This window comes from Plectropomus leopardus, chromosome 24 (genome assembly GCF_026936395.1).
Source record: "Plectropomus leopardus strain MGB_pleo_1.0 chromosome 24, ASM2693639v1, whole genome shotgun sequence".
NCBI classification, from domain to species: domain Eukaryota; kingdom Metazoa; phylum Chordata; class Actinopteri; order Perciformes; family Serranidae; genus Plectropomus; species Plectropomus leopardus.
In genome coordinates this window covers 18,469,271-18,482,110 of record NC_142199.1, presented here as the reverse complement: position 1 = coordinate 18,482,110, position 12,840 = coordinate 18,469,271, and the positions used below count along the sequence as shown (strand labels likewise).

The window sequence follows — 12,840 nt, the reverse complement described above, 5'->3', positions numbered from 1 at the left end:
TTGTAATATGACATGCATCTGTTTCTATTGTTCTGTGCCCCCCCTCTCCCCCCTCTCTTTCTCTTTCCTTTTTTGCCATGATTGTATTTCACTTGCTATTTACGACATCTATTGCTCGTCTGTCCGTCCTGGAAGAGGGATCCCTCACTATCCTCTACCGCTCTTCCTGAGGTTTCTTCCTCTTTTTTTTCCCCGTTACAGGGGTTCTTTTTGGGGAGTTTTTCCTTGGGTGATGTGAGGGTCTAAGGGCAGAGGGATGTCGTACACTGTAAAGCCCTCTGAGGCAAACCTTGTTTTGTGATAATGGGCTATATAAATAAAACTGACTTGACTTGACTTGACTATTTATTTGTATTATAACTCATGTAAACTAAAGATACTAACCCTTTTGTTCAGTTAATCAGTTTACAGAGCATTTGTGCACCTAATAAACTCCTCATATTAGTCATTTAACATATCAGTTACTGAACACAACATTAAGATGCAACATGTTTTAAGCTGTTTATGGTGGCTGCTTCATGTATATGAACCTATGAACTCATTATTTATTCACATGACAACAATAAAAGTACAAGGTAGGGTTACTAGCATTGCAGCGCGACGCCATTAACTACTATTTACTCACTCCGTTGACCACTACGGCGGGCACAAGCAGTCTTGGATGAGTGTCGGCTTTCTGTGCCGCTATCTTGTCCGTCCTTTGCTTTACGACTGAGCTTGCTTCCTGCTACAACAGCATCGCAGCACCAGTCAGCCTCGCTACAAAGCCTATACTGACACCTCCTGATGCAAATGGGTATTGCCCTACAATTACTTCAGGTGAAGCAGGTGAGTCTTTTACAAGTGACACAAAGCGTTTTAAACTATATTAATGAGAAAAATAATGGTGGGGGGACCAAGTTAATTGCAAGAACTTATAAAGAAATTATTCTGGACATAGTATGAACTAATAAAATGTCCAGGGTGCCACATTTGCATTAAGCTTGAGGCTGCCACCGCAAAAAATGGATAATGCAACGGACCTCCTGAAGAGGGCGCTAAAGTCCACACCAAAGGCTATGGAGGAAAAAATAAAAGGGTTAAGGACTGAGAGAAAAGGTAAGCTAGCTCAGTTTACTCATAAAAGGAAGGAGATTAAAATCCTAATGACTGAAAAAAATAATGCTGCTTGGACTCTATGGCTTAAGTGGTCATTTTTTTAAAGAAAAGATGGAGCCACACTAACATAAAGAATACACTAGTATTGAATAGACAATAAACATGTAATTTCATTTCATTATCAGTTCAGTTGACACTCCTTAGTGCAGTGAATGCATGCTATAATAGATTTTTGTGTATTTTTGAAACCAATACGTTCATAAAGTAGGTTAAAGTGAGAAAGTAATGATCAGAGCATATAGGTGACATTGTGCTGAAAAACAAACAAACATGCGTGTGGTAAACATTTTTTATGTGGTATGAAATGGCAAAATCAAGAGAATGCAAAAATGGCGAAAATAGGCTCTTCCATTAAGAAATGCTGAAATATTCATTTGTTTCACAGGTCACCAAACTTTCAAGAGAAGGATGTGGGAGAAAGAGACCTTCACTGTCGAAAAGCACATGATGGCCTTCATAACCAGCTGTCTTATTCCAGAGAAAAGCGACTGTGCCTTCAAATGGGAAAAGTAGCACTTAAAAACACTAATTGGTTAGCCATAATCTTCTATATTAAGAATTGAATCATAGCTCTGAAGAACAAAGTCTAAAGTAGTCATTTAATATATGCTGATACCTTGTCATGTGATAAGGATTCCCAAATTACTTCATTATTTGAAACAAAATAAGTTTTGATACTGTTCAGAGTTTCTGCTTGATAGATTCTTTTTGTGCACAATATATGCAACAAAGATGCTCAAGAGTTTAGAGCAGTTACGTCTTTGTACCAATGTCATCTCTTTATCTCTAAAAGAAGGCAGAATCAAAGGAAGATTCTGTATATGACACTGGTTACAAGACCATGAGCAGAAAACAGGAGATAAGTTGTGAAGGTGAGTTTGACAGTGACAAATTTAACAAAAGAACATTAGAAATTCACAATAATATTACATTCAATTGAGATGAACTGGAAGTGAATTGACGCGTCATAGCTGAGTTTAGCAGTTTGAGAGATGTTAGGTACAGCATATGCTCTAGAGGGCTCAATCTTGGCTCGCACATTGCTTGGCAGCCCTAGTTTCTACATTCCACATTCACTCTCAGGCAAAGGTCATGTCATTGACCAACGTCTCATTTGTCTTATGACTCTGGAACATCAAAAATGTCACTTCAATATAAAGAGCCCATCAGTTCAGATTTCTGCCAGAAAAATGTGGAAACTAGATATGTTTTGATGTTAGTGAGACCAACTGATCTTGGAAATGTACATTATTGTTTATATTACAACTCTAAACCACTTTCTCTCTAAAAGCTTCAGTTTATAAACACATTTATCTTTCTATTCTTCTTTTCAACATTTTCTTCTCTCAATTTATATATTTTCAATAATGCCTGATTTATTTGTAGTTTATGAAACTGGCTGCAGTGTAAATGTATTGTCAAAATATTCTCATTGTGTAAAACAGGAAATAAAATGTAACATCATACACTCTTTTGCTGACTTTTTATTTCAAAACAATGTTTAATTTGAAATATTTCAGAACAGAATCATTTTATGTGAAAACATTTTCCCTCTTGCTTTTCACTTTTTCTTTACATCATCTTTTTTCCTCTCTCCTGCTCCATGTTGTCCTCTTCTCCTCAGACACCTCCCCTCCTCTTTCACTGCCTCTTCTCCACCTGGTCCTTTTCTCCTTGGACGCCCTCTCTCCGCTTTGACCTCTTTGTCTCCATGTTGTCCTCTTCTCCTCAGACACCTCCCCTCCTCTTTCACTGCCTCTTCTCCACCTGGTCCTTTTCTCCTTGGACGCCCTCTCTCCTTTGTCACTTCTTTTACATGTCGTTCTTCTTTCCTCTGATGCTCCTCCTGCAGCTTCATCCTTTCCTCCTCACAGGTCTTTCTCTCCTCCTCTTCTGATGGCTCCTGTCTTTTAATTTTCACTGTAGTGTCACACAACTTGGTTTCATCAGAAGTCTTTTCTGTCTCTGATTTAGTCTCTGCACAAACATTCTGTGACTGTTTTGCCAAGATGTCAGCAGTGGCTGGGCTTACATAAACCTGAATCATCTGCAAAAGAGTGACAAAACATCAGAAATAAGTGGTCATAGAAAACATACCAAGTCCTATTCCCCAGATTTGTTAAACTAAAGTGTTCAGCCATTTTTGCCTTTTTTGTAATTTCCTATACACAGAAAGAAACCCTGTTATCAGATACATGCAATAGTGAAGACCAAGTTTCTTGATATTAGTGGCTTTGATGTAGAAAAGTGTTCAACGAAATTTGGTTGAGCTCCAGTGTGACTCTTATCATACTTACTGCCAGTGTCTTTAAAGTGGGACGATTCAATTTGACAGATAAAGTCTGCAATTTTGTATTCTGTGAATACAAAAGGAAAAATGATGACATAAATAAGAGCAAAGGAGAAATACTACTATAATTTAGAATTGCAACAACCTTCAAACAGAAAAATTAGGTGGATATTACAGATTAGGGAAATTATGGCTAGTTTGACTTCACTTCCCCTCCTTGCCTCCACTGTTGTCACTTATCATATCATCATCAGGAAATGTTATTGTCATGGTTATGACTGGGTGGGACTGGTTTACTAAATTGGAGCTCTCACCTGACTGTTCCTGGGTGTGGGTGCAGGCCGTTTCTTTCGCAGCTGGGGAACCCTTCGCTTCACACTGGTCTCTTCTTCCTCCTCCTCCTCTTCCTCCTCTTCTTCTTCTGTTCCATTCTTTGGGGGCCAATCACCTGACCCCTCATCATCAGACGAGCTCACCATCTGTTTTAGATAAGATGAAATGATCTTTTTCTCCCTCACTTACCCTATACACTGAAACTGATGAAGATGACTCGTACTGATCTTTGACTGGCTGAGGATAGCTCTTTCTTGTGTAAGTTTGGAACCCTTCCAGTCACCTGCTGCTTGTTTCCATGGTTCTTCTTTTCAGGTTCTTGCATGCCCTCCCTCGTGTCCTCCTGAGGTGATTCTGTCACCACCTCATCATAGTCTGCACCTGCCCTCTTGCTCCTCTCTTTCTTCTTCTTTTCCTTAACTGCATAGCTTGACACTGCTATCATCGTCAATGCTCTGCTCTGGACTGTGTCCTCTGTCGGGTCATCCGCTGTGAAATGAAAGGTTAAAATCATAAACTGATACTACTCAAGCCAACAGAATTGTTTTTTAATTTTTTATGCTGAAGTAACCTTGGTAAAATCTTTTGGCTGTTTGGGGATCATGGCACATGAATAATGCTACCCTCTCATATTTTTCAAGTCCCAGCTGCCGCTTGGCCTGATGGGAGAAATCATGCACAAAGTACATAAGATAAAAATGTTGCACCTTGTAATAATAATAATAATAAAGACTTTAAAGGAACAAAAGGACCCAGATTCAGCCCTTCCCAGGCACCCTTAAAATACTCTGGGAGTTTCAACAAGGGCCCTCCAACAGTGGTATGAAAAAACGTGGATGCCTCTGAGCCTCCCTCAATTTGACCACGAAGTCTGTTGTAACGCCTGAACCAGACATACTCCTCTGGTTTCAGTGGTATGGCTGCTTGCCCAAAGTATCTCTGGGTTTTGTGCTTCCGAATCTATTTTTAAAAGACATTTAATTAGTGTTTCTAGCTAAGGTGTTAAACAATCGATGCATGTTGTGTTCACTTGTTTCATTTTAATATTTGTACTTACACGAATGACACGACAACCTCTTGTAGTCTTTTCAGCAGTCTTGACCTCTTTCACGGTCATGTTGGTGATTACTCCCTTTCGATGTCCAGTTGTTGCAATGAGAAACCCACCAAGTAGTCCAAAAAACAGTCTGAGTTTCCTTATGTTATGTGGTTCCTTTGCAAGATCATCTTTTAAAGAAGAGGAACAACATTTTATGCATGAGCGTTCAAAGACAGTCACCTTTAGGTCTGGAGCTGATTTAGCACCTCTATTTTCCACTACCATAACCCACCAAACAATAATTCTGTACAAATTGGAAGACATCCAAGTTAGCAGACAGCACATAGGCATGGACCCAGTTTCTAAATAGTCAATCTGAAATCTTGAAGGGCTCCTCAACACAATTTGACTGAATATACATAGTACTAATTTACAACAAAAAGCCATCTCAGTGCATTTTGAATAGAAAAAAACAAATAATCTCTGAGAGATGTTTGAACAACTGCTGTAACTGCTGCAGCATCAATATGCTTTGGTGCCTCCTCTATGAACTGAGCATGTTTTATAGCCTTGACAAGTTTGTCTGAAGAACAAACAAACAAAAAACAACTACTGTTCAGCACATATGTGTCTCAACTTAAATCATGAGATTTTCATCAATGGAGGTGAATACTGAACTTGCCGGACTTGGTACGTCGCACAAGGAGCTGGTGCCCAACAACATCTCTGCCAATGTCTCGGACACGTGCCCTAAGCTCCACTGTCAGGGCCGTGATTCCCCTTTCACCAAGCCTCACACAAGACGGCTTCATGTTGGACAGATATTTTAAGAATGCCAAAACATCCATTAAATATATCCGTTGGGTTTTGGGTTTGAACCCTCTTTGTTGCAGGTTGGCTACAAACCTTAAAGGTCAAAAATAAGCATTAGTTCATGTTCTCTCATAGTCAATAGACAATCAGATAATTCTTCAAATTTTGTAAACTTACCCTCTGACTCTTGAAATATCCTGCAGGAACAACAGATTTCCATTTGGTTTGGGGGAGTTTGCCATGAAGTGCAGGAAGTGGAACACATGAGTGGCACGCTGCTTTGCATTTTCCTGAACTTTCCTGGGAGGGTTGGCACCTTCCACATGGCCTTTAAAGTCTCTCACCAGTTTCACTGAGGGACATGTAAATAAATAATTAGACATTACACAATGGTAAACATGTAACAGTGAGATTCATAATCCTAAATATTTTGATAGAAATGTGATATTCATCATAAGCAGAGGCGTCTGACGCTGAATTTTTTGGCACACGCTTATATTTCATAGCCTGGAAAAATATGAAATGAGTTGCACACATCCAAACTTAACGTCCAGAACTGGTCACATTGATATGTAAGTAGAATGAAATGACCCTCACATTTGCACGCATTGTAGAAGAATGCAGCTGCTTCAGCTCATGAAAAAACCCATGTTATCAGATGCACAAAATAGTGAAGATAGTGAATAGTGAAGTTTATACATATCAGTGGCTTCAATGTGGAAATTTGTTCAACCAAATTTAGATTTACCAACAATTTCTCTTCTTAACTCCATTGTAATCACTAATCATAACTAAAAATGAAATGCTACTGTAGTATATAATTCCAGCTTTACTAAATTGGAGCTCTCACCAGACTGTTCCTGGGTGTGTGTGCAGGGGCCTTTTCTTGCCAGGAGTGTGCAAAGCAGTAATCAGAGCAAAGGGTGGCTATTTTCAAGAAACTAGAATATAAAACATGTTTTCAGTTATTTCACCTTCTTTTGTTAAGTACATAACTCCACATGTGTTCATTCATAGTTTTGATGCCTTCAGTGAGAATCTACAATGTAAATAGTCATGAAAATAAAGAAAACGCATTGAATGAGAAGGTGTGTCCAAACTTTTGGCCTGTACTGTATAATACACAGTGTATATATATATATATATATAATCCATCTTTTATTTTGTTAATTTACTTGTGTTGTCTATTTTAACTCATTATATTTTAATTAAGTAAAAATCTGTACAAATTTTAATGACTTTTTCAAAAAATGATAGATATATGAATGTAGACGCCTGATTGGTGGGTGCCAAATTGGGGAGGTCAAGATCCGCCAATAAACATATCTATTTTTTTCTGTGTGTGAAAATCGGTTCAGAATTAAACAAGTTCCAGTTGATTTTATCATGAAATCTGCATTTTATTTTTTATTTTTTAATTGATATTTTTTCTGTTTTAAACTACGGTTCATTTTAAAACTCTGAAAAATGATCGTTTCCGTATCATATCTGAAATAATTTCACATACATAAAAACTTCCTGTGGTTTGTCCTACTTCCTGTTTACATTTGTAAAAATTCCTGTGCAGTTCCACTGACTCACCAGCAGGTGTCAGCCTGAAATTACACATACAACAATATGAAAGACCACAGAGAAAGAACTGACTGCTTAAAAATAAAAAATAATTTAAAGTTTGAATTAATTATTAATTATTATACATAACAAATGAATAGAATAATGTCACAAGAACAACACACACCTCACAGGAAAGTGTTAAAAAAAAAACAAGGCCTGAAAAAAATCTATGAAAAAATAGAATTATTCTGTAAAATTATATATTTTTTACATATGATCAATAAATTTACAGCACAAAAATACACACACAAAAACAACATGAATCCATTAATAAAATCTTCATACATTTGTAAATAATCGCATACTAGTGCTTATTGTTTATTACTGTATTTCTTTACACAAAAAATCTCTTAAAAATTATAATAATTCAGTAAAAATTAGTAAAGTAAAACTTAGTAATTTTTTTTCCATATAATTATTATATTTTCAGCACACACACAAACATGAATCCATTCATAAAATAGTAATACATTTTTAAATAATTTAAATAATATCATACTAGTGCTTATTGTCTATTACTGTATTTCTTTTCATCTATAATTTTACAAATGTACATACTCAACTTATTATATATGAATGAATTATTTACATTTTTGTACTAACTGTTTACTCTTATTGCATTTTTATTTTAACATTTATATACATTTGTGCTGGTACTTATTTCTGCTTGTGATAATTCTTTATCAGAGCGACTTTAACAAACCAAAATTTAACTCCTAAAGATCAAAAAAAGTATTCATTATTCTCGTTGACCGTCGGGTTAAACGCCTTTTTTGGTCCTAAACTTCATTTAAACTTTTTTTTTTTTTTTACCAATTTTTCATACAATAACTTATTTAGAAAACACCATGTTCATGTTCAGCTTCACGGAGAGAAACTGTGTCCTTAAAATCTGTCCTGAAATGTCAAAGTTAGGACTCAAACACTGTCTTCTCCGTGTTCCCTGTGTGATTTCAGGACAGATTTTGAGGACACTGTCCCTCTGAGAGTGTCAGGGATCCGCCTGCTGCTCCAGTTTTCACTCAGCGTCCACAACACGTCGTTCAAATCGCGATGCAGCTAAACTGAATCGTGTATTTGATGATTCTAGCTGATATTTCATGATCTTACCGTCACGGTGTGTGTCCGGCGGCGGAAGGCTGCACGCTCACTCACACTCGCGCTCGATGAGAAGCACCTGTCGATCATCAGCCGTTGATCAGCGGTCAGCCAATCACAGGGCCCGCTGCGTCATGACGTCATGCAGCAAACATTCCAATGACGACACAAAGCAGCACGAGTCAATAAATGAGAATAAAAAAAATGACGTAAAAGTCATTTAAAGGCGCATTGTTGCTCCTGAAAATGAGTTTTAGGAAGGAGGAATAAATCGTTTTTAAAACGTTAAACCTTTTTTTTTTTTTTTTTTTTTAAAGGAAAACATCATTAGAAGTTAATTTTAAAAGTTTAAAAATATTTTAAAGAAGAAGAGAGAGATGATTGGAAGTTAATAATAATTTAAAACATAGCTGAAAAATATTTTTGAGATTCGAAGTTGATAATAAAAAGGTTGATTTTTTTTTAAAGAAGGGAGATGATTAAATGTTAAAAATATTCTTTTAAAAAAGTTCAATTATTTTTTTAATAATAATCATCAAATAGTTCAACATATTTTTGGAAGAGTCAGGGGGAGATGATTGGAAGTTAATATTTTTAAAAAATAGTGAAATTATTTTCTTAAAGGGAAAGATTAATTTAATTTAATAATAATTTTTAAAAATAGTCTTAAAATATTTTTAGAGAGGGAGAAAGATTATTGGAAGTTAATGATTTTTTAAAAAAAGTTCAATTGTTTTTTTTTTATAGAAGGGAAAGAGATTATTGGAATTTAATAATAATCAACAAATAGTTCAACATATTTTTGGAGGAGTCAGAGGGAGATGATTGGAAGTTAATATTTTTTTTTCAAAATAGTGAAATTATTTTCTTAAAGGGAAAGAGATAAATGGACTTAAATATTAATTTTTAAAAATAGTTTTAAAATATTATTAAAGAGGGAGATAGATTATTGGAAGTTAATGTTTTTTTTTTTAAAAAGTTCAATTATTTTTCATAAAAGGGAAAGAGGGTAAATGGAATTTAATATTAATTTTTAAAAATAGTTTTAAAATATTTTTAAAGAGGGAGATAGATGATAGGAAATTAATATTTTTAAAAAAATGTTTTAAAGTGGGAGACAGAGATTATTGGAAGTTATTGTTTTTTTTAAATAATTAAATTATAAAAAGTTGAAAATAATTTTACAAGAAGACAAAGGAGCAATCTTAAGACAAAGTGAGAAACTCCTGCGCACTTTCCTGCTTACTGCTGACATATTTCCTGAGTGAAAAACAACATTTCAGTCTAGCACTTCAGCTATAATTATTATATCAGGTAAAAAAAGTTGGAATTTAGTTTAAAATACATAAAGACAAATTAAGATCAATAAGTAAACAGATCCAAACTCATCAGAAAGTGTCGCTTTGTGACGAGCTTTAATATAAAGTCTTTGTTTTATTTTTATAAAGACTTATTATTTTTTTTATTTGAATAAAGTTTTTTGTATTTGTAATAAGACCTTTTTTATTTTTGTGAAGGCTTGTTTATTTTTGGTCTTTTTTACTTGGATAAAGTCTTGTTTATTTGAATTAAGACTTTTTAAAATATTTGTATATAATCTTTTATGATTGTTATAAGGTCTTTCTCATTAATATGTTTTTTTAACTAAAAAGACTTTTCTTTTAATAAAAGTGTTTTTTATTTCTATTAATATTTTTATTTGTTAAAATTCTTTATTTGTATGTACCTTTGGTAATGTAAAAAGCATTTTTTTATTAGTATAAAGCATTTTTTTTCATTTGTAAAAAGTCATTTTTATTTGTAGTCTTTATATATAAATATCTTTGCAAATGTGTGAATTATGTTTTAATTTGCATTAAATATTTTTGTAAAGTATTCTTTTTAAAAATTGTAAATCTATTTAAAGTATTTTTCCAAATGCATAAATCGTCTTTTTTAAGTGTAGATATCTTTGCTAATTTATGATGTTTATTTGTTAATATGTTGTAAGCGTTGATAGTGGTTTTAATACGTGATAGTGACGTGTAAACTGTGCAGCTTTTACAGATGTTGAGAGTTTAAAGTGTCCATTTTTGAGAATCTGTTGCTTCTTTGGAACAACCCTGATATCTTATTGATTGTTTTCATTGATTATTTGTTGATTAAAATGTCCTTTTGTAAATGGAAACTGTGTTTTGTCCACTGCACATTGTTCAGATGTGACTGAAACTGAATAAACTCAAAAGTTTCTCTCAGTTGAAGCTGAAATGTCCCCAACATGTCCAAAAGAGGAGACACCGTCTCGTACTGGGATGCTGCGTGTAGAGCGTCCCGGTTTTATTCCGTTACGAAAAAATCTAAAAAATTCCAAATATCAGAGAAAAACATCTAAATTATCTAAATTATCATCTTTATCTAAATGTAGTGGATGATGAAGACAACTCTTGATAAGATGATATTCAAATGTCTACCCTGAAAAAACTGAAGCTTCTTTTCGAGATTCCGTAGATGACCCTCGGGGTCAGCTAATGGACCTAACTGCCACGTTGAACTTACGACTCTTGTAGCCCAACCGACAGTTTGAGTTAACTTACGACTCATTTGGGGCAAGCAGCTGTCAACTGAGCTCCAGCAAAGACTCTAGTTAGTTATGTATTTTGGTATTGATTTATTAATGAATTAATATTCTTTTTAAATTGCTAATTAATTATTAAATCCCCTATTTAAACCGCTACAATGCCAAATTTTTAAATTTGTGCATCCACGCTTTAGACGGTCACATATTTAATTTAATTTCCATCATGAATCATTCACATCATCTCAATATACATTACTTTGGTTACCTTTCATTTGTTTTATTTCATTTATATGCCGTATTCCTTCCTTTATTTTTTACTCGTCATTTTTTTTGCCTAAACAAAATAAATCATTTATCGCCAAGTCGTTGTCTGTTGATAATATTTCACGAAAGAAACAAGATCAATGTTTACAGGATAAACGGTACAGATTGTGAGAATGATTAATACCTACATTAGAATTTGGATTTTGCACTCTTTAAAGTAAAAGAGGCACCATTCTCCATTTAGGAGAAAAATTTTAAATCATAACATGGTATTACTTTAATAACTGCTACACTTACAATGCTATTTTGTAGTATTTGTTAACAATTCGAAACATATATAGCAAACTTTGGCCACAGAGCTCACAATTTGCAAGTTGGTTGTCTCATCCAACTATAAATAGCCTGTCTGTCACTTGTGATGTTGCTTACGGCCATACCACCCTGATCACGCCCGATCTCATCTGATCTCAGAAGCTAAGCAGAGTCGGGCCAGGTCAGTACTTGGATGGGAGACCGCCTGGGAATACCTGGTGCTGTAAGCTTTTTAGTTCTCGCTTTTCACCAGCAGAGGTGGTCTCAGTCCTGTTCCTCTCTGTGTTCTGCCACTTCCTACCTCTTCAGTACATATTGTTTTTAAAAACATGTTTAAATTCATTAAATGTTCCACATGTTTTCAGTTTAACCCCTTCTATGATTCCATTGTGTAAAATAAATCAAAATATCACCTCTAATGAATCATGAATCAATTGTGTATACGCCCAAACAGATTAATATGAATAAACAAACAGCTGTTTGATTAAAACTTCCTGGAGTTCACACACGAAAAAACATGATTTAAATTTAAGATGCATTCATGAAAACTGTTAATCTGAAAGAAATCAAACTACTAAACACATCTGAGCAATAGTGTTATTATGACTTGTTAATTTGAGTTGGGAAAACCACATTTATTTTTGGCTTGTATTTAAGTGTGTACTTATTCCTACTGTTTTTGGAACATGTGATATTGAAGTTTTAGTAGTTTGAGTATTTGTTTATTGAGACTGGAATATAGGTTTTGTATGGGCCTCTTTTTTTTTTTTATCTTCATTGCAGTCAGCCGTAAGGCTCATTTGCTTTTGTCTGAGTTTGTTTTTTGTTTGTTTGTTTATTTTGCTTTGTTTGGTTTATATGTTTGAAATACAGATTAATTACTATAATTTACAAACCAACAGATAAGTTACTTATTATCATTAAAACCAGAAATCACAATCCAAAAAACTGGAGACCAACTTTGATTGTTTCTGTTTCAGCTTTATTATAGACAATTGATTACTGGTTGATATAGATATAGAGTATAATAACAATCACGTAAAAATGATGTCATGAAAGATAACTCAAACTCCTTCAAATTGAAAAAAAAAACCTCCTCAACTCCTTCGACGCCAAAAGATGAAGCAAGATTAAGGGTGAACTTTAATTTCATTTCTTCTTCAACTACGTTTTTAAAAGAGACAAACAAATTTACCTTGTACCTTGTATTGTCACCAATATGTAAGAACAATGCCAATGATTGTCACAGTTGTGCTTTTCTTCATAGTTTACAGAGGACATCATTAACGTGTTGATGACGCACATCACGGCGCAGACAAACCACAGGAGGAGAATGCCAGACAGCATCTTGCCCGTGTCTGG

At 34.5% G+C, this 12,840-nt stretch overlaps 1 protein-coding gene and 1 non-coding gene across 2 annotated transcripts; one reads left to right on the top strand and one right to left on the bottom strand.

The window, feature by feature from the left end:
- Positions 1 to 2,448: 2,448 nt before the first annotated feature.
- LOC121939487 (uncharacterized) lies at positions 2,449 to 8,813 on the bottom strand. The gene is made up of 10 exons (XM_088074715.1): positions 8,358 to 8,813; positions 6,484 to 6,574; positions 5,811 to 5,985; positions 4,839 to 5,008; positions 4,622 to 4,741; positions 4,353 to 4,440; positions 4,065 to 4,270; positions 3,763 to 3,927; positions 3,456 to 3,515; positions 2,449 to 3,205 (listed from the first exon to the last, which is right to left on the bottom strand). The coding sequence occupies exons 3-10, from the start codon at positions 5,956 to 5,958 to the stop codon at positions 2,720 to 2,722; spliced, it is 1,443 nt and encodes a 480-aa protein (XP_087930841.1). The 5' UTR covers positions 5,959 to 5,985; positions 6,484 to 6,574; positions 8,358 to 8,813; the 3' UTR covers positions 2,449 to 2,719.
- A 2,776-nt stretch (positions 8,814 to 11,589) lies between these two features.
- Positions 11,590 to 11,708, top strand: LOC121963315 (5S ribosomal RNA). The gene has a single exon (XR_006107225.2). It is a non-coding gene; the product is annotated as a 5S ribosomal RNA (ribosomal RNA).
- Positions 11,709 to 12,840: the final 1,132 nt, after the last annotated feature.